This window comes from Barbus barbus (genome assembly GCF_936440315.1).
Source record: "Barbus barbus genome assembly, chromosome: 17".
In the NCBI taxonomy this organism is placed as follows: domain Eukaryota; kingdom Metazoa; phylum Chordata; class Actinopteri; order Cypriniformes; family Cyprinidae; genus Barbus; species Barbus barbus.
This window is the reverse complement of record NC_136745.1, coordinates 24,663,787-24,685,733: the sequence shown is the minus strand read 5'-3', so window position 1 is coordinate 24,685,733 and position 21,947 is coordinate 24,663,787. Positions and strand designations below refer to the sequence as shown.

General features: G+C 38.8%; 2 protein-coding genes across 3 annotated transcripts; one reads left to right on the top strand and one right to left on the bottom strand.

Annotated features, from left to right (window-relative positions):
- The first annotated feature begins 739 nt into the window (after positions 1 to 739).
- On the top strand, positions 740 to 5,375 carry LOC306883364 (cofilin-2-like). The gene is made up of 4 exons (XM_079438562.1): positions 740 to 884; positions 3,503 to 3,801; positions 3,988 to 4,064; positions 4,425 to 5,375. Exons 1-4 carry the CDS (start codon positions 882 to 884, stop codon positions 4,541 to 4,543), a joined length of 498 nt encoding a protein of 165 aa, XP_079294688.1. The 5' UTR covers positions 740 to 881; the 3' UTR covers positions 4,544 to 5,375.
- A 1,284-nt stretch (positions 5,376 to 6,659) lies between these two features.
- LOC306883266 (serine protease 23-like) lies at positions 6,660 to 21,081 on the bottom strand. 2 transcript variants are annotated; one of them, XM_079438406.1, is made up of 3 exons: positions 21,076 to 21,081; positions 20,381 to 20,451; positions 6,666 to 8,713 (listed from the first exon to the last, which is right to left on the bottom strand). In XM_079438406.1, the coding sequence occupies exons 2-3, from the start codon at positions 20,441 to 20,443 to the stop codon at positions 7,571 to 7,573; spliced, it is 1,206 nt and encodes a 401-aa protein (XP_079294532.1). In that variant the 5' UTR covers positions 20,444 to 20,451; positions 21,076 to 21,081; the 3' UTR covers positions 6,666 to 7,570. The 2 variants fall into 2 exon arrangements, with proteins under 2 accessions (XP_079294533.1, XP_079294532.1); XM_079438407.1 differs by lacking the exons at positions 20,381 to 20,451; positions 21,076 to 21,081 and adding an exon at positions 13,544 to 13,944 and having other exon boundaries at positions 6,660 to 8,713.
- Between the last annotated feature and the right edge of the window lie 866 nt (positions 21,082 to 21,947).

Below are 21,947 nucleotides of genomic sequence, written 5' to 3'. Positions count from 1 at the left end.
AAATGTTCAGTATGTAAAATATTGGTTGTATTTAAATGTGTATTTAAAATTTCGTCTATAATGTATTATAGACGACGTTTAATGAATAATATATATATATATATATATATATATATATATATATATATATATATATATATGTTTAATTTACTATACACACTTGACATTTTTTATGTACTCAAAGTAATTTACACAGATATATATATAGTTATAGTATTTCATAGTTATTTTTTTAAATAATAAATGATTAATAATTGTTTTTAAATAAATACTTTAAATACACATAACCTCATATAAACGCTTTCCAATAACCATAAGTTTGTGCCAGTCAGTAACAACATGAATATATTTGTGACCCAGAACCACAAAACCAGACATAAGGGTCCATTTTTTGAAATTGAGATTTTTTTAAAACCATCTGAGAGCTGAATAAATAAGCTTTCCGTTTATGTATGGTTTGTTAGGATAGGACAACATTTGGCAGAGATACAACTATTTGAGAATCTGAGGGTGCAAAAACAAACTAAAAACATTGAGAAAATCGCCTTTAAAGTTGTCCAAATTAAGTTCTTAGCAATGCATATTACTAATCAAAAATTAGGGTTTGATATATTTACAGTAGGAAATATCCCGTGCATATATACCCTGGTTTTGTGGTCCAGGGTCACATTTTACTATGCCCAGGTCCGTTTGTATTGAGCCTAGAACTCCAGCTCCCATAACACCCCAACAAGCGCGTGACACGTACACGCGTTCCCGTCGCTGCACGGCCACGCGCAAAAGGGCGCGCCCGAGTGTTGTATCAAGTGCGCGAGAGCAAAGGACTGCATCACAGCTCATTCAATTCACATCCAGACGCCGACTAGCAAAGCGACACAACCATGGTACGTCTATATTTAAACAATACTAATACGATTTACAGCAAGTTTCAGCGAGTGTGAGGAGTTTGACGGTTTTAATGTGAATAAGTAATCTGTTAGTTAACCCCTAACGTTTCGCTGACTAATAGCTGCAGGCTATGATAAGTGCCGTGAATGTTAAGAAAACCGCAAACCGGTTTTCCTTGGTTCTCTTGGCAGCGTCGTTTAATCGTATTTCTTAACAAACACGATTATTCTCGATGGTTTGACGGTGCGAGGCCTTCCGCTGCTCGGATGCGATGAGATTGGCAAAAACAACTGGCGCCATTTCCCCGCTCAGCCTCCTTTATTTCCGTGAGTCCAGGCCCAGGAAAGGCCTCGCAGCTCTTCATCACTCACTACCTACAGGCCCATCGCTCCACACACGACTGCATCGCTCGGGGAAATTAGGAAAGGCTGTGAATAAACCGATGACCGCGTGTGTGTTTAACTGCGTTTTTCTCCGGCCAGATGAAGCGCTTTCACGACTCTGTCCTTTGTCTGAACGGCCATCCGTCAGAAACAGCATCGCTCGCATGTGCCGCACCAGCGGGGCTGCAGGCGTCTGTAAAAACACAGATTATTCGCTTTTAAGACCGAATCCTCGCGTGTATATAGTGCGCTTTTCGCCTTTACAACGCGGATATTTGCAGCACATGCACGAACACTGCAATCGTGGCCCCACCCTAATTCTTGATGCACAGATGGTGCTGCTTTATTTCTTTGGCCAAAAAAAGGAAGCTCGACCGGGAACGTGTATTTGGTCGATTGCAACTGGACTTCAAACGAAACGAATACAAAAATACTTGAGCTGAGCGGAAGGAAACCGAGTTTAAAATCCGTTGCTTGTGCATTTGCGTATGATCACGACTAACACACTCTTCCTGGTTGGACGTAACTTTGACGAGTTTGTCGTAATTGCTATTTTTGTCTTTGTAATAAGCGCGTGACGCTTCTCTTGCCTGTGACGTGCAGTATGTTTGATTAAATAGGAAGCAAATCACCTTATAGTGTTTATGTAGACATAAAAAATACATGTGAAATTGTTGAGGGGAAATGGTCTTCATTCCGCGTGGAGGTTGAAGGAAATGCCGGTTCCGGTGCAACCAGGACAATATGCGACGTCATGGGTCTCTTTTTGTGAGAGGCATATGTGATCAAAAACCTTACAATTGTTTTTATAAACCCTTTTCATTTGAGGACCCACGACGTCACATTTCCTGTATCACAGCTCTTGCTCGTTTCTCTCTGTGGGTTTCACTTCTCAGTGAATGTGGATGATTTACCAGCAACATTAGTGTCCTTAAACTTTGGACTTTATTTTGCACTTTAATTTATGATACTAGATGAGGGTGGGAATGCCTTGTTTTCTTGCAGATCTAGAATTTGCATTTACTGTTTTAAACAAATGGCTGTAATTTAATTATTTTTTTTAACTGAATTGGATTATAAATTGGATTTTTTTTTTTTTTTTTAAGCCAAAACAAAGATCCTATGATCAAAGTCGTGGTAGTTCATGGGTCAAAAGGTGTGGGAATCCTAATTCTCCTTTGGGCCTTCAGTGGCCTATTTTTATAATTTTTTTCCTATTTGTGAGTGTTGTAATGAGACATCTTAACACGTTCCTTTCACTCACACCTTAAGCAAACCCGGTTACACCCATTAGATGCATGTTTCCTGTAAGTGGACCATTTAAGCATCTTCCCCGCAAGGCTCCTTGTGTGCACATGCTATTCAGAAGCTGGATCGGCGCTAGAGAACTCAAGGTTTAGGTTTCTAGCCTTTTTAAAGGCGTTCGTCATTGCTCACAGTATAATCTTCAGAACTGAAATGTTGAATGTCTGGGTATTGCATTGCAGCGTGAGTCACTGATCCACGCTTCTAATGGAAATCAGAGGACCTGAGTAGGTTTATGGGACTGGTGTGACTGAGGCCATTTTGATTTTTCACAGAAGAATCATTGTTTCGTGATCTGAAGCTGTGCACCAGCTTTGTATGACGCGACTATTATGGCATTTACATCGGAGTAATTTTAGACGTATTTGATGCTTTAAATTAGTTTGTTTTAAATCAGACTATCAGTACAAATCTCATCAGCTCTTATGAGGAAGTGGCCAACCTTCCCTTAGTTGAGATGTGATCGAGTATATCTGAGCTGTCACGTGACCGGGTAAGAATAGTGCCTTGTTCAAATCGGCCTTTTTTCTTTTTAAACCTACTATTTAGAGTCTTTTTCTGGGAATAATTTTATTGTTTTTCACCCAGATATTTTAAATTCTTTTGTCTTGAATCTCATTCCGCTTCCCTCGAAGTGTGCGGTCCTGTTTCTCATACGTCAGGGTTTTTTGTTTAGTCACTTACTGCCATCTTACGTGGCGCAACCTGCCGGCCTAGTAGTTTGGATTCAGCCGAACGAGGTCCAGTTTTGTCAAGAGGGCAGCCAGTTTAACTAGACCAGACAAAGGCGTTTGTTTTAAAATCCAGTTCGTTCTGACTTTGCACCCACACATTCACGCATCCTTGCTCATCAGCTCACTCACTTCCCTCTATTCAATCGGGCCCTCCATGTGACCTTATCCTGTGTGTGTTCGTGTTTATCACAGGCCTCCGGAGTTACAGTGGATGAGAACGTGTTGACGATCTTCAATGACATGAAGGTGCGCAAGGCTCATGCCAACGAGGAAGAGAGGAGCAAGAGGAAGAAGGCCATTCTCTTCTGCCTGAGCGAGGACAAGAAGCGCATCATCATGGAGGAGGGCAGTGAGATCCTGCAGGGAGATGAAGGAGATCCCTACCTTAAGTTTGTCAAGATGCTTCCTCCTAATGACTGTCGCTACGCTCTCTACGATGCCACGTATGAGACTAAAGAGACCAAGAAAGAGGACCTGGTTTTCATTTTCTGGTAAGTCTTAAGAGCGTTCATTTAGTTCCTGTTCTTGGTGATCTACCTTCCTGAAGGTCTTAATCAGCTGGTTCAGTTGTTTGATCAGGTTTAGAGCTGAACTTTGCTGGAAAGTACATCTCCAGGAATAGTATCGAGTGCCACTGATATAAACCGATGATCTGATCTCCCGTTGTTGTTGCATAGGGCCCCAGAAATTGCCCCACTTAAAAGCAAGATGATCTACGCCAGCTCCAAGGATGCGATCAAGAAGAAGTTCACAGGTAATGCTAAAAAATCTAAAAATAAATTGCACGTATAATAAAAAAAAAAAAACTGAACTCTTTACTTGTATATAAATGATAAATTATGGTTAAATCTAAAACCATAAAACTCTGCTAAAATATCTACAACTGTAAAAGAATAGACTCCTTTTAACAAAATCAATTGAAAAAACAACAAATGCACAACAGTTGAAAATAGAAAATAAATTTAAATTATAATAGTAGATGAATAATACTACAATAAGTTTAGAAATGTGAACTGATTTAAGTACACATGCAATATTTTAAGTGTGTAATTTATGTAATAGTGAAATTTATATATATTTTTTTTTTAACCTTTTGTTCCCTCTCGTTTCACAGGCATCAAGCACGAGTGGCAAGTGAACGGTTTAGAAGATATCAAGGACCGAAAGACCCTTGCTGAGAAGCTCGGGGGAGCATCAGTTGTGTCTCTGGAGGGCAAGCCTCTGAGCGATTGAGACTGACACATTTCAGGGGTTAGCTGTTCATTCCGACATGGGTGGGGCAGATGGGCCAGCACGACTGTTTGTGGGCCACGGGGTGGGTTAATGCGGGTGGGGAGGGTTGGGCGAAAGTGACAGTTTCCAAACTCCACACATTATGAAAGCTGTAGGCTGTCATTCCAGTTCACACATACAATGATCAAGAACAAAAACATAAGAGAAAAAAAAAAGATCTTAAAAGACAAAAACCAAGGATGATGATTATAAAAACAAAGTAATATAACTGTAAATGTTTACTGGCAGGTTTTCGTTCTTTCTGGGTTCCATTAGATTGTTGAAAGGAAAGAGTGAGATGGCAGCCGTTACAATTCAGCTATACAACATACTGTTTAAGATTTAATTTTTTTTTTTTGCCAAACGTCTAGTTAATTTTTTCTAAGTATGCATGTGGTGTTGAAGACTAGGTGTAGTACAAAATTTACTCCAAAATCACACGACGTTATCGGACCATTCTAAGGAAAAAAATGTACCCTCCCCCCTTTCCCCATTTTGTTTTATTTTGAGCTCACAAGTCGTTTTAAAGATTCCATCTGATTTAAATATTTCCAAATCTAATTCAAAACTATGGCACTGGTGTCAAGAAATTGTATACATTCCTTCTACCTGTAAAATCTGGGACCTAGTGGATGAGCGGTCTGTTGATGAATTGGATTGAGTGGATTGATGGACACGTATTAAGTTTAGATGGAGCGATATATTTGGGCAGCCTGTGTACAGAGCATTGGATATTGGTCAGTGGATGTTTTGTATCGTCTCCTTATCTCTAATAAAAAAAAGCACTAAACAACTCTGCTGTTACAACTGGTTTGTTTCTTCATGTCTGGCAGATCCTCTGTGCGAGGGCTGTTTTTTTGCTTTGCCCCAAGGTGAATTAATTTTGCTCTTAGAATACACATCGATCTTTTAAATTAGCTTTAAAGATATTTGCTTACATTTGTCTGGATGTTCTGCATTTGTTGCTCTTTTATCAGTGTTCAGCGTGGTTTATGCACTGAAATATGATCCTTTGCAAAATTCATAAAGTTTCAAATGGATCCAAACACAGACTGATTGCTTTCTCATCCTCCCTATGGATTTGATGGATGGCTGTGTTAGGACACAACCGTAAATATAATATTGTCAAACTTCCCTGTGATAAAGTAGTTAAGTAGACTACAAGCTAATAAAAAAATTGCTGTTTATATTAATGCATTTTATACAAATATAATTGATTTCAATGTAATGGCATCAAACAGTTGAATGTCAACTACATTATAAATAAAATTTAAACAAACTGTTCATCGAGTCAGTTCATGTCCTGCTAGCACTTAGTATCAATGCCATATAAATACAACTTAAATGGGCAGATGCATGTAGGGTCTATACTCTGATGAACGACTAATAAATTACCCCTGGACCAGTATTCACTTCATGCAAGTACGTCATAGAGGGTTAGTGAAGTAGAATTCAACCAAGAAATAAGATATACATTAACGTTTATTTCAGTAAATGGGAATTCTGTAAACCGTTTTGATTGACAAATTAATAAATGAAGTGTTACGCTAGACGATTTCTTCTTTTAAAAAATAGTTACTGGACAATTTGTCAAATATTAAAGCACTGAGGTACTGCAATACTACTGAGCAATGTGATCACATCAGTATAATCGCTATTGACTGAACCGAAGGACTGCTGCTGCTCAGCCATGGTGTGAAAGACTCTATGAAGATGTCAAGCATGTTAACCACAGGAGGGGAGTAGAGATTCATTTCAAGACCCCGCTGGAAAAAAAGAGAAGCTTCCACCTTCCTGTGCTGAGCCACAATCTCTCAACTCTTCCCAGTGTATTTCAGTATTTTTGAAATTATGAATTAAACCACAAGCTATCAGTAGCTACTGCAACACTGAATCAGCATATTAGAAATAAACTACAAATAATAATACGAGCCCAAAGCGTTAACTGTACCGTGAAGAAACACTTATTTATATAAATATATATATGGATTTACCACCAGAGGGTACCAGTGTCGCATTTTACGTACAGACACCAAAATTGTAGTTACCCGTTTCTTTCTATCCTTTTTTTTTTTTTAAATAATACTGTAAACATACAACACAGAATCATAGCTAATGTTAGCACTAACTACAAAAGTCCTCATTAAGAACATGATCTAACATTGTAATGAAAAAGACAGTAAAAACAACAGACATATTTAGGTTTATTAAAATAAAAGCTTTTAAAAAATAGAATTATAATCAACATTTACCCCACAACCTTTCTCTTAGTTTTTGTCCAGTTTTTATATTAATCCAGTATATAACTATAGGGAAAATTATCTCTCAACATGTAATGTTACCAATATGAGGTCTTCATCTGTCTTGGAAATGAGTGTATCACTGCAGAACAGTGAACTATATTCATAGTGCCAGATGTATACATTAACAAACAAACGGAAGATTTTGAAATATATATACTTTAAAACTCTGTTTTACAAACTGTCTCAATTTAACACCCATACTACATCTCACAGTCATTGATTTTTATGTTATGGAAATCATAAATCAGAAAAGACAGAAACCAAAACCCAAGCGATGAAATGAGAAGAAAACCTGTCTCCATCCCAAATCTACTTTCTAAAAGTGCAAAGAACAGACTGAAGCATCTATAATGTACAATCTGAAGAATCATATAACTGAGATCAGATGTCTACTTAACATTGGCAAGACTTGACAAGATAAATGTAATGTGTTACAGGACTCAGACTAAGTCTAAATTTATGCGTAACATTGTCAGTATAGTGAGCAAAAGCTAAAGGTAGTGGTTAAACAAAGTTCCAGCTCAGCCCATATGAGTGATCAAAGTCTGTGGGTATCGATCTACTAGCCATGGACTTTCTTTCTTCAGAGAACCCATAAAAGGACTGTAAAGTGCAGTTTCTAACATCAGGCACGTCATATTTTGTCCTCTGATTTGATCTTGTCTCTTTCCTCTAAGTCATATTTTCAGTCCTGACTGCAGTCCACCTTATTTCCATGAACCCAGTAACAAATCTGAGCGAACTTCAGCGGAGTGAATCGAACAGCCACGTTGTAGTCGCGATTCTCACCGTTGATTTCCAGCCACTGGTGGCCCGAGAAAATCCCAATGACCTTGCGCTCCCAGCGCTCTAATGTTTCGTCCCACACGCGTCCATAAACACCAGAGCCGCTCGCTCCAGGGCGGGCGTCACAGTGCTGGTAGATCAAATCGTTGGACTCATCCTCCACAGGACAAAAGCGATACACCAGTTCCCCAGGCCGGTCGCTGTCAAATCCAGAGAAGTGGATGCGTTTACCAGCCAAACTGTCTGAGGAGGGTGCCACAGCCAGCCGCATGAAGGGACGCCGGTGAGGCCAACGCAACTCTAGAAGTGCATAGTCAAAATCCATGCTGACTTCTTGAGGGCCTTGAATCCAGCCTTTAGGAACCCGTGTGCGTTTAACTCTCACCCAGCGCACCAAGGGTTTCTTCACAGGAGCCTGACCCGGCTTTGTACTGTTAACAGACGGAGGGATTAGAAAGCCCACCCTGAGTTTCCTCGCTCCCTTGACGTAATCCTTCCCATCATGCACGCAGTGGGCTGCGGTCAGGACATGCTGCTGTGACACCAGAACTCCAGTGCAGCCGGTGGAGATGCGGACGGCGGTGGAGAACGGGTAGTCCAGAAGGAAGTGGTCACCACGGATGCTAAAGCGTCCGTCTGAACCGTAGATCTGGCGCTTTAGCCGCTTGCGTCTGGGAGTGGTTACTGTGGGCAGCCTGACAGGAAGTTCAGTGTCGTTTTCTTCCAGGTCAACAGTAGTTAAAGTTCGCGAGCCATCTGCATAAAGAGTTTCAAAAGCTAGGTGCTCTTTATCGGTGTCTTCTCCTTTGTGGAAGCAGCTCTCGTTGCAGTGAGTAGTGAGGTCCAGCTGAGTTTTGGCGCTGAAGTGGGAGCGGGACAGTGGCAGGGTGGCGTGAGGTATCAGCGAGGGCAGGTGGGCATGGGACTGATGGCGAGGTTCTCTCACTGAAACCGAGCTAGGCAGGAGGAGTAGGAACAGCAGGCCAATACAGCAAGGATGGGCCAGACCCGATCTCCGGTTAGGCACCATGGCGTATGCAGCCTAAATGCAAATACAAAAAAATATGCAAGCATGAAATAAAACTCAAGATCCTCCATTTTGCAGATATAAGGCTAAAGAAATTTCATGCTGAGCCTTCTCTCCTAAAATTAGGTTCTTTATTGGCTTTTATGGTTCCATGCAGAACCTTTAACAAAAGGTTCTATATATAGTGGAAAAAGGTACTTTTCCACTAAAGGCTGGAATACAGTTCATGACACAATTTTCAAACACTAGGCATAATACATTTTTGTCTTTGCAAATGGTTACAGATAAAAACACGCTTCAAGTTTTTCTGAACACAACAAATTTACACAGAAGCATGTGCCTTTTTTTCTAGAAACATGATGATATGACAAATCATTCACTGCGTCCCAATACTTCCATATATAGTATGTGACACAAAGTTTGTTAAGAGTAGTATTAGAAAAACAGTACTTCTACAGAGTCTCTGGAGTATGAATTCAGCGAACACTTGAAGCCACAAGAGAGGAGTTGCGAATAACAGTGAAGCAACGCAACTAATGCTGGTAGGTCATGTGACAGTCACAACATGACAGATGTAGTATGTCCCAATTTCATTCATACTATCCATATTCATACCATATAGAATGTACTTTTCAATGGTTCTGAAGTAAGTAAACAATGTAGTACCTTACTTTACAGCTTGTGATTTTGGATGAAAGAATTGTTCTAAAATGTACTCAAAACATCAAACATGTTCAGATATCCTCCAAATGGATGGAATCTGAAGCTAAAATTCTAAATGAAATCTGTCGACGAGTTTGCAGGCTGGTTTTGACTTTCGACTAGCATTGAAAGTACATTGGGGTAAAAATGTGGGCAAACGTTGTATAGAATACTTCAGCCTTTTGAAAGAACCCAAAACGGTTCTTCTATGGCATCGCTGCAAAAACGTACTTTTGGAACAACATTAGCAATCTATAGATAAGTGCAGTGCATTTTGGTCAATATGCTCCAAAAAAAAAAAGACAATTAAAGAAAATGAAAATGAAAGAATCTGTTTAATAATACCAGTGCTTTTGGAAATCACACTTTCACACCCATTGGTCTGTAAAAATAAAGTTTGTTTACAAACTTCTGTCATGTATTATAACCATTATTAGGGCCCAAGCCAGTAAGGCGCAGGGCCCTATTGTTCTTCTAAGGATTATTATTTTTTTTTTTTTTTTTATTTTTTATTTCAATCATCCGGGCACTTTTGGGGGCCTTAACGTGCCCGAAAACTCTCGAAAATTGGCACGCACATTGGAACCTGCGGCCATTAGGACGCCGCTGAGGCTGGGACCCGGGCGTGGCACAGGGGCTCTACGGCGCCCCCTGGAAAATTGTCAGAAAACACGATGTATAGCTCACACATACTTGCACGTATTCATATGAAACTCGGTACACATATAGAACTCACTGAGCCGAACAACTTCCGCGCAGCATGTCTTAGGCTCCGCCCAACAGGAAGTCGGCTATTCAGGGCTGTTTAAAAAGCGCATGCTCTGGAATTTGATATACTCCTCTGAGGATTTCCATACGATTGCCACCAAACTCGGTGAACATGATCTCAAGACATTGGGGACGCTAAATTGCGAAGATATTTTTGATATGTCGAACGGTTTGCCCGTGGCGAGGCGATGAAGTTATGGCGAAAAATGAGACCCAGGAAATGCGTAATAACGTCCACATACATTGTATGATGTAGATCAAACTTCAGTGATTTGTTCGTTGTATGATGCCGATCGGATAGATGTGACTATTATGACTGAAAGTTATAGCGCCACCAACTGGCTGCAGGAAGTGTGTCGTTTTCAAAATGATTTGAATTCAGCATCTTATTTTTACTCGATTTGCTTCAAACTTCACCAGAATAATGTCAAAACACGGCCGATGTAAAACTGTGAAGGGAATATTGATATCTAAAATTATGTTGCCATGGCAACGTGTCAAAGTTGAAAATTCGTTTCTGGTGATTTTGAGGCAGATAACATGTTTAGAATGTCATGAAACTCAACACACATATGAGTATTAATGATAGTTAGACACTGGAAAAAGCTCATAAACGGGCGTGGAAGAGGCACTCTATAGCGCCACCTTTTGTCAAAAATGGGGGGGTTAGTTTTAGCTACAGACACCAAACTCAGTACATAAATTGTTCTTATTAATCCGGACAACTTTCTAATTTACAGTCATTAGCTACGACCAACAGGACGTCGGCTATATTTATTTTAATGTGGGTTTTTTTTAAAAACGGGCTGTAAACAAATTCATACTCCTCCAAACAGAAACACGGAAATCACACCAAACATTTTTTCTCATGATGCCAAAATACTGAAGATGCTAAATTGCGGACGGATTTAGGATATCTTGAACGATGATTTAATGGCAATTTATTAAAGTTACAGTAAAAAAGAGATTTTTTTTTTTTTTTTTTATCTTTTAAGAGCAGCTTCCAAACACTTCATAAAAAAATTACATACACAGAACAATACAGTCTGAGGATATGTGATTAATTTCATGAATTTACAATACACTATGCAGAGGAGAAAATTTAAAAACTATCAGACAGTTGTTACAATGCTTCTATGAGTGAGAGTTCCCTGCCAGCCTGCAGCTGAGTGAGGGGTGGGGGTGGGGTGGGCTGTGAGTGACTGTGTGGATTGAGGAGCTGGGTGAGAGAGAGAAAGAGAGAGAGGGTCTGTTTTTTTAAATCTTTAAAAAATGCTTATAAAGCATTAAAGGTTTTCATAACACTTTATAATTAAGTCTCATTTGTTAACAGTAGGGAATGCATTAATTAACATGAACTAACAATGAAAAATATAATTTTTTACAGCATGTTAATTCTTCATTGATAGTATGAACTTACAATGAACTAACAATGAACAAAATATTTTTAATGTTAGAAAAATAGTCATGTTCAAAAGAGAAACTTTAAAATTTAATAATATATTAACATTTTGGAATTAATATTGATCAACATTAAATGGAATATAATTATTAATGATTATATATATATATAATGATAGCTACAGACACCAAACTTGGTACATAAATTGTTCACATTAAGCCGGACAACTTTCTAATTTACAGACATTAGCTACGACCAACAGGAAGTCGGCTTTTTTTTTTTTATGTGTTTTTTTTTTTCAAAACGGGCTGTAAACAAATTCATACACCTCCAAGCAGAAACCACAAATTCACACCAAACACAGAACAAGACAGTCTGAGGATATGTGATTAATTCCATGAATTTACAGTACACTATGGTGAGAAGAAAATTTTTAAACTTATCAGAGATATCCTGTCACTGTGCTTCTAATGTGTGCGGTAGGTGACTGACTGTGAGTTCAGTGAGTGTGGAGGGGGGGGGGAGAGAGAGAGAGAGAGAGAGAGAGAGAGAGAGAGAGAGAGGGTCTGTTTAAACTTCTCAATAAAATCCTTAAAAAATGCTTATAAAGTATTAAAGGTTTTGATAACACTTTATAATTGAGTCTCATTTGTTAACAGTAGGGAATGCATTAATTAACATGAACTAACAATGAAAAATATATTTTTTAAAGCATGTTAATTCTTCATTGATAGTATGAACTTACAATGAACTAACAATGAACAAAATATTTTTAATATTAGAAAAATAGTCATGTTCAAAAGATAAAACTTTAAAATTTAATATATTAACACATTTTGGAATTGATTTTAAACATTAAAACATTGATTTCAACATTAAATGGTATATATTTATTAATGATGTAAATTAACAACAGTTAAATAATGTTGTTTTTTAACATTGGTTAATTCACAAATAACATTAAATATTAACAATATATTTTTTACTTTATTCATTTGTGTTAGAAAAAATTATTCATTTTAGTTAATGGAAAAATAAATCATTAAAAAATGCTTATAAATCATTAAAAGCTTTGGTAACTATAATAATTTCTCATTTGTTAGCATTAGTAAATGCATTAACTAACATCAACTACCAATGAAAAATATATTTTCACAGAATTTAAAGTTTTATATGTTCTGTGTGTGTGTGTGTTTCACAGAGTTGATGGTTTGGATTAACCCTTTAATTGCCGTATCCCTTAAAACCAAACTGCCAGAGGGTTACTGTGATGCTTGTGCTTGCTGGGCACCGTTTTATCGATGCCACCGGGGTGGCGTATGCTGACGGCTTGGGCCCGTCATCGCTGCTCGCAGCTATATTTCATTTTATGATTGCCAAATTTAAGTTACAGTCTGGGAAAAAAGTATCAATGCACGACGTACATAATAGTCTATAGACATAGAGTAGTCCTAGTATAAAGGGACATTATCATCTGCTCCATTCATCATGGACACCCATGTGTGACACCTGGGGAATTCCCTGGACACAACCTGTTTCGCACAACATCCCTTTGTGCTGAAACCCCCAATCTCGTCTTTTCTGTTGTCTTTCACATCATGAATGAATGTCCAACCAACCCTATCCACGCCTTGCGTTATTGTTAAACTCAAGGAAAACAAACTCTGTTTACCTACCTCACTTTCCCATTGCGCTTGTACAAACCAACAACTGCAATTCACTTGCGCAAAAGACAGCTAGGTATTCCAAATCTACACAAAATAAGCACTTTATAAAGGGAAAACTGCTTTAAATGAATTGTAATTTTTGTAACTAATAATATTTGATGACATCGCAATTAAAACAAGAGTTTAATAAAACGTACAGCCAACAAGAGCAGCAGTGTTTGACCCGTGCGCCACAGCTTTACGCACACTCTCTGTGACGAAGAAATAATAGCTAACGTTTAAAAGAAACCCGTTAACGGATGATACTTAACTTCAAGCTGTTTTAATAATGACCAAGGCGAGTTTAAATCCAAATCACAGACTCTTCTCCTGGAAGTTCACTGGGTATCCCAGTCTCCAGGTTTACTCCCATCTCCACTGTGAAGGTTTGAGCTGGAGTGCGTGACAGGTCCGCCAAAAACATACACAATCCTTTTAACGCCAAGTCTTTTTTCAAATACTGAAACTTTTCAACGGCCTTACTTTATCACATCAGACAGCATACTTGCAGTGCGTTGAGTGGTGTAGTGCAAAACTGAGGTTGTGCCCAATAACCGAGGCGCCCGCGTGATCCTAGTGCCGCCGCTGCCGCCGCCGCAGGGACAAAGGCAAATTAGGTGCGTCCAAAAGCAACATCTATGTGTGAACTGATACTTCGTCAGTACTGCACTTCCTTCTGCTCTCAGTCGTAATTCTTTAAGTGTAATGACAAACCTGTCTGCTAAAAGACGCTATTCTGGGCATGCTTTGGCAAAATACTCCTTCAGGTGTTATTAAGCTGTCTATCAAACATAGGTCAGAGTCATGGCAAGCATGTCTTGAGGATACACATTCCTTCTTACTTAAGTTAAATTACACTACATGTACTATGCCACTCAAAGCAAGTGCAAGCACATGCACATGTGTTTAGGCAACTCTTATCATGTACTGCTTATTGTCACTCCTTAAAGCTACCTATAGGTGTAACTAATCTTACCTGTTATGGGTTAAAGGGGTTAAAATTACCGATTGTTGCAGGGTTGGTCTTATAGCAGGACACATTCCAGAAATACTTGGGTGTGTTGCACGACGTGATGGTGTCTTGAGCCATAGTGCAAGCTTGAATATAACCTTCTGACCTTGATCTTCCTCAAGCACTCGCACCACTTGCCCTAACTTGCACAAAACACTCTGGAAAGCTCTCGGTCAAAAGAATGCCATTTCTAGCATGCATTGCACAAAACAAGGAGCCTTAATGCCTCAAATACACGGCTTTAAACAGTCTCCAACAATGTGTGTGTGCGTGTCGGCAAAAAGGGAAAGAAAGAGTTTCAATTGCCTTTGTTGCTCAAGTGCATAACAAAAAGCATATCAAATCATATCACTTTTGCTCAACTAAATAAGCCATATACAATCATGTGCCAAAGTATGCTAGCCGGCAGCCTCGGAGTAGAAAAGATAATTGTGAGATCAAATATCTGCTTCATTTACAACACAAGAGAATTTTTCCACAATACCCCAGGGCTGTTCACTCAACCTGCGGTTTTGCACCAGGATTAGGAATATCTGATGTCTTGTAGGGGTTCTGGAAATCTGTAAATGTCTAATACCGTAGCAAAACACTGTTCAGTGATGGTATCATGTACTACATTGAGTGTCACAGTGGGTGAGCGAGATTCTGTTGACGTGTGCTGGCACCGACACGCGGCTCACATTGTCTGTTTCCTGCCCCCTTTCTCCAGGTTTTCTTTCAGACACTTCCAGACATATATCTTATTTAACATCACAAGCCACCAGAGACCGAAGTGGATATTATTATAGCTGACAAGCCACTGATATTTGCTATGCTCTTTCACGGTTAGCAATAAGGGGTTAGGACATCGGAAATGCAGCCTAAAGCTCATTCACTCGACAGAAATCTGCTCCCTTGGACAATCCCCAGATCTCTTTACAGTGGGACTCTTGTTCTTGACCTGTCCTGGCTTCATGCCTCGTGGAGGGAGGTGGGGCCATGAGGAGGGGCTTTTGAAAGTGTGTCCATTCCTCCAAAGCTGATCTTTTATCACCTCCAGCTCCAGCTCAAGTCCTGTGCCGCAGTGGCCTTTTCTCTATTCAGCAGGCTGTCTATCTTCTGAACAACTAATTCTTGTCTTCTCTTCTTTAGAGTTTTTTTTTTTAAACAAACAGAAAAGCCTTTTCTACAGCAGCACTGGATAATTTGCAGTAGGAGAGACTTTGATGCTCCATGTTAATGGAAGAGGGGAATTTCTTCCACCGAAGGATGCAAAACAAGTCAATGAAGAGGACATTGGGTTTTCTTTACAAACATATACAACTGTTATAATATAATGCTTCAGTTCAAAGCCACAGAAGCGCATATTTTAAAGCAGGATGTTGTGGCATTTCTGAGTTGGTGCCGGTGTGGACTGACATACCTTAAAATTTCTGTTAAAAAGCTCAAGTCACAAATTAAAGTGAAGCTGACTAAAAACAACACATATATTAAGTAGGTTTGGGAACCAAGAACCAGTTATATTAAAATAATACAGTAACTGAATGATTTGCATGACAGTAGTCTAAAAGTGTCTCCTGTACTCAGCGTGATATGCACAACAGGACCAGTGAAGTCTGACACAGGACCAGTGAAGTCTGACACAGGACCAGTTAAGTCTGCAATGCAGAGGTGGCACAGAATCCGCATCTGAAGTGGTATTTAGATGCATTTACACAGACTGTTTAATGCAGGACATGAATGCATTTAACCTGCAGTTACAAATACATAATGTTTGGTGATTAAAGAAAGCATTGAATGCTGATATTTGAAATTTGTTTTTTTTTTTTTGGGGGGGGGGGGGGGGGGGGGGGGGGAGTACTTTAGTAGGTGGTGGCAAATTAGGAACTTGTGTCTAAAATATACAGTAAGTCAGATAATATTAACTTCTTGTTTATTGAACTGTTCATCAAATCAATATCACATTTGCAATCACACTGATATTTGGAGAAAAACATCACTCTTCATGTCTTGTTTCATGTCTTGCTTGATCCAGTCCATTCACCTCTTCTTCGGTCGACCTCGTGGACATCGTCCATCGGGGCTCAGGTCCGGCAATGCTCTTCCGGCAACTGATTCTTCTCCGCTGCAGACGACATGGCCATACCAACGTGACATGCTTCCCTCATCTTCTTACTGATTGGGGCCACTCCTAGTATTTTCCGCACGTCCTCATTCCAGACCCGATCCAGTCGAGTTACCCCAAGCACCCATCGGAGCATACACATCTCCATGCTGTGGAGGGCCTGCTGGTGTTTGGTGGATGCAGGCCAACATTCCAGTCCATAGAGTGCAACTGGCCGCACGACAGTCTTATAGATCTTCACCTTGAAATGATCGTCGATCACATAATACTCCTGAGACTTGGTGCCACTTTAACCAGGAGATGCTGACACACGCACGTGTATCTGGGAGACTGTCACCATCTTCCGAGAAAGTGGAGCTGAGATATTTGAAACGTTTCACTTTCTTCAGGTCTTGGCCATCTACTATAATGGTGTCTACGATTTGTCCCTTTTCATTCAGCCGATCTTTCCACTGTTGCACTTGGTCATAGAGAGTCTGACGCTTTTCATTTGTGAGTAGAACATCATCAGCATACAGGAGCGTCCTCGGGTGTGTTGACTGGATATCTGCCGTTGCTGTATCCATACACAGGATGAATAGAAAGGGCGAAAGGGCTGATCCTTGGTGAACTCCAACGCTAACGCGGAAATTCCCAGCGGTCTCCTGGTAGAGAGTTGGGTCCACTGGACATAGGCCTCAGGGATCAGATGCGATCGAAGGGCATTCCAGATCAAATCGTGGGGGACCCGATCATGCGCCTTCTCTAAGTCCAGGAGCGCCATGTGGACTTTTTTGTTTCAATCAATTGGAGTAGATTGTCAATTTGAACAATAATGCCTAATTGCACGAACCAAGAAATGATGTATGATTTATGGCAAATGAGCCAATAATTATTGACACACTGTTAATACATCAATGTATATTGAAAGATAAAGACAAAAATAAAGGAATTAATGAAAATATACCACCTATTTTTGTTCTTTTATTTTCCTGAAATTTACTGCTGATAAAAACACAGAACTGTTAAGTAATTGTAGTTGGAACCAGAATAATTCAATCCTTTATGATTCCCATCTCAATTATAAATGATTCACAGATAATGTGTATGGGTGACAGACGATAGCAGACTTTTTGTCTTGAACTGTAAGCTGAGAAGCTACAATAGCTTGAAGAGTATTCAATAACAGTCCTTTTTAAGGGGCCATGGTTTCTTCTCTGCACAGGAATAAAGAGCCAGACCTTTATTCAGTGGCACTCCTATTAAATGCACTGTGAATGTATGTATGAACTCTGTCTTACATACATAGGTGTGGTTTAGTGTACAGCTTCCAATCTTTTTTAGGGTGTAGTACAGAAGTCCCATTTTCTCCTAACCCTTACTTGCCATTAAACTGAGGCTCAGTGTACAGTAGCCATCCAAGCAAATAAGTATTGTTAACAAGGTCAGAGACTCCCTCTGTTCTCTATAATCCATTAATTGACTTTTGGTTCGACCCAGTGATTTGGACTCACAATAACAATAGTCATTGCACTTGACTCACTTCCACAGCATACTGCCAATATGGGGAAAGAGATGTGAGGTGTGTGCATGGACAAGAAATATGAATTAATTAATAAACATTAATATTTTTTACAAACATGCAATTAAGTTTCTCACTTACAACGAAATAATAAAACTACATGTATGATAATTACAAAATGACAAAAATTCTAAAAAATATACACTAAAATATTTGTTGTTGGAAATTTAGTAAATGCCAAAGAAATGCCATGTAACATTGAATTAAACAAGAACTCTGTAGATGAGTACACTGATCATCTTTATTTACAACTTAATTTTTTTACAGTTGGACTAAGAATTTCACTTAAGCAGTTATGGTTATAAAATTGCAGCGCCTCCATTAACCATATGAGGTCAGACCTATGAACCTAAACAATCTAGCTTTTTTTTAGGGTATTTGCAGGATTTTTTAAATCAAATTTAAGACTTTTTAAGACCTGCACAAACAAAATGAATACCATATGAGCGGGGGTAGGGCAATGCCAATGGTAACATAGGCCTATTAAACTGTAATATTGTTTGTTTTAGAAAATGATAAACTTCACATGTCAGACTTTAAATAATTTTTAAGAAAAGAGATGAGTCAAATTTATCAATTATTATAATAATGTAAACAATTACTATCAATCAATTATTATATCCACCCTATTTTTCATGCTGCTGAAATAACAAGAATAATAACAAAGAGCAGTAAACTGTAAAACTGTTTGCACTACAAACTAGGGTGACCATATGTGCCATTATTCCTGGACGCGTCCTGGCCAGGATTTCTATATTGCTTTGATTCAAAGTACCTTGAGAGCGTTTCGAAAACATAAGGAACCGATGTCATACACCAATTGGTCTGCACACGCAAACAAAGCCAAATCCTAGATATTTTAGGCAATATAGGAATCCTGGCCAGGATGCGTCCAGGAAAAATGGCACGTATGGTCACCCTACTACAAACCAGTGTGTTCATAATTAAGAAAATACATTAAAATAATACGGCAAGACACACAAGTTTGCAAAATCAAGCTGCAAAACAAGCTGTTTTGTACAGCTAAAAATGACTGGAAGGGGATGACAGAAGCCAGACCCATTAAATTTGCAAATTTGCAAAAAAATAAGGTGGATTTAATATAAACATATCTTGGTGTCTTAATTGTTCAGATTTTTTTTGTTTATAATGCTTGCATTAGCTTCTTGTCGATCCACCAGTTCACATTTACAACTGTGTGTTTGCTGCATGAGACTCAATATTTGCATTGGTCTGAACAAAAACAGCAGGAGGGCTTATTGAAAATGCAAATTCATTCTCTGCCAGCAGGTGGTGCTTTCGGAACGGCAGAAATATAGCAGCTTCCTCAGTAACAGCTGTACACAAAGCAGCACAACACCTGACTTTGAAACATGCCACGCTCGTATTTATTCAATGAAATCATAGCCTTTGTTAGGCTGTATCGCAATTCTTGACTTTCAGTCCCCAAATTTAACTCCTCTTGAAATTATAATCAAGACATTGTTGTACCATTTAAGACTTTTTTATGGCCTTAAAATTGATATGAACTGAACTAAATTTAAGACTTTTTAAGGACCTGCGGAAACCCTGTTTTTTGCTCTTTCATCATGTCTTTTTAACCATCCATCTTTTTTAATTGGACCTCATCAATGTGTCAAACATCAGACGAGGTCCTCGACTGTCCTTTGTGTCTTAATGTTCCCTGTTCCCCTTCAATGAATCTGACTTCTCCTCTCCCACAACACAGCTGTCTACCTTGACTCTGACCACTACTGTGCTACACAGTTTCTTCTTTCGTCTTCTCTAACCTCTTCTGACAAACTCTATCTCTCGCTCTCTCATTCTGTCCTCCCCCTCCTCAAATAGCAGGCTTGTACTCCCCAGGAGCTCCAGAGGGGTATAAATGCATCTCTGCTTCCCCACAGTATGAGCCCAACTTGGCAGCTCGGAGGAGTGAGCGGAAAATCGACACAAAAACACATAATTTGCAAAAACAAGTCAAGGAATGCAGAACAAAATATTCTTATCGCAAAAACACTTATAAGGAGCATGTAACTGGCTTCAAGCACCGGGTTGCTCTGTTTTGCTGAAATAAAACATTATTAATAAGGACTTTTCCTAATCCTTGAACAACTTTGTAATGATAAGCTGCTATCATATTTAAGAGCTCAGTCATACCAATAACTGGAATTAATTTTTGGTCATATTATTACAGACCGTGTGCTAAAATGAGATCCAGAGTCCTAACTAAATGTTGAAAACTGAGAATGACGTTTCATAATTTGAATAATTTGTCCATTTAGGAACAAAAACAAGGAAAGAGAAACACTGTCACATCCACTGTGCTGACATGGTGGAAATGAAGGCATTATTACCATACTGGAAAATGATTGTTCTCATGGTGAAATATGAAGCCAAGAATAAGAGACATGTTGCTGAACCAACCTGCTGTCTGCAGTAGAAATGTCTTACTTCTTGCAGTCTCACATAAATGTTTCTTTTTCCCATTACAGTAGCTGTGGAACAAAAAACACATTTCACCCACCACTTAAAGCAATAGTTCACTTGAAAATGAACATTTTGTCATCATTTACTCTCCTGTGTCATTACATCCTGTATTAAGAAATATATTACACATGCTGTACAATCTGCTCTTTTCCACAAAAAACAAAAAACAAAAGTGAAAACTTAAAGTATTTTAAAAGTGGTTCAGATGACACTATATTCCAAGTCAAAGTATATTTTGAAAAAATATGACTCATTTCTCTATGTCTTTTTATTTTATTTTGGACCCCATTGATTTTCTTTATATTGACAAAAATTAGGCAGACTGTACAATCTGCTCTTTTCCATCAAAACAAAAGTGGGCAGCCATTTATACGTTTCAAAAATGATAAAAAAAATCACCTTTAAAATATTATAAAAGTGTTTCAGATGACTTGTACACTTTAATCCAAGTACAAACATACTTTGAAAAATGTCATTGTTTTGGCCACTCATTTCTCTCTCTCTCTCTCTCTCTTTGCATGTTCAAATGATAAGTAAATGATAATTTCTAATTTTCATGTTTATTCACTGACAACCTGTCCATCCACTAAACATCTCGAATGTAATTTCTAGTAAAGTATATTCAAACTTACCAAATATACCCCAAATATAACAAATGTTTTGTACACTATCGTGCATATCTGAAAACAAACAAACACATGATTATTGATTTCTGCTAAACATTAAGCTTGATCCACGTATGAGAGGAGTTAAATAAATGATTTGGTCATGTTGGAGATTCCCAGCAGTCTTCTGCCTGTGAATATTCATAATGTCAGGACTGGCAGACAGAGACAGCTGTAGAGAGTCTGATGTGACTGCTTTGCAGATTTTACCACAGACTCCAACACTCATCTGGACGCCTGACCTCGTGAAAGGACTCCCATAGTAATGGCCACTTCAAAGTGCTCCACGTCAGCCCTGCACGATTGCGTGCTGTTTTTCAAGTCATTCCGAACAAGAACGTTTATTTATGCCATAAATATTGCACTGAAACACTGAGAGGTTTTATATCAGCACAGTGAGCTGATTGGAAAAAGGGCTTCCCAAACAGCTGAGCAAATAGAAAATTCTGCCGTAATCATGGCAGATTAATGCACATATTTAGGATAATAGTCCTCCACTTTGGAGCTTTGGGTTCATTTATGGTTCAGACTATGAGACGGAGAGGGAGGGAGGATTATGGGAGAAAGGGAAACAGAGAAAGAAAGAATATAAATGAATCTCAGTCTTAGTCAGTCGTTCTCTAGGCCAGTTTCAGTTCACTCAGACGCCCAGAGCAATATCAAAAGAAGACATAATTCAGTTGCACAGAACTGAACTAAAAGAAATGTATGAAATTACACTCCCACGTGGAATAAAATGCCTGTATAAAATATCATCTTCATATGTTAAATATTAAATGAAAAGTCTTTAGTGAACTTCTCACATACAGAGTCTTCTGCTTTGCTGAACACATACCTTG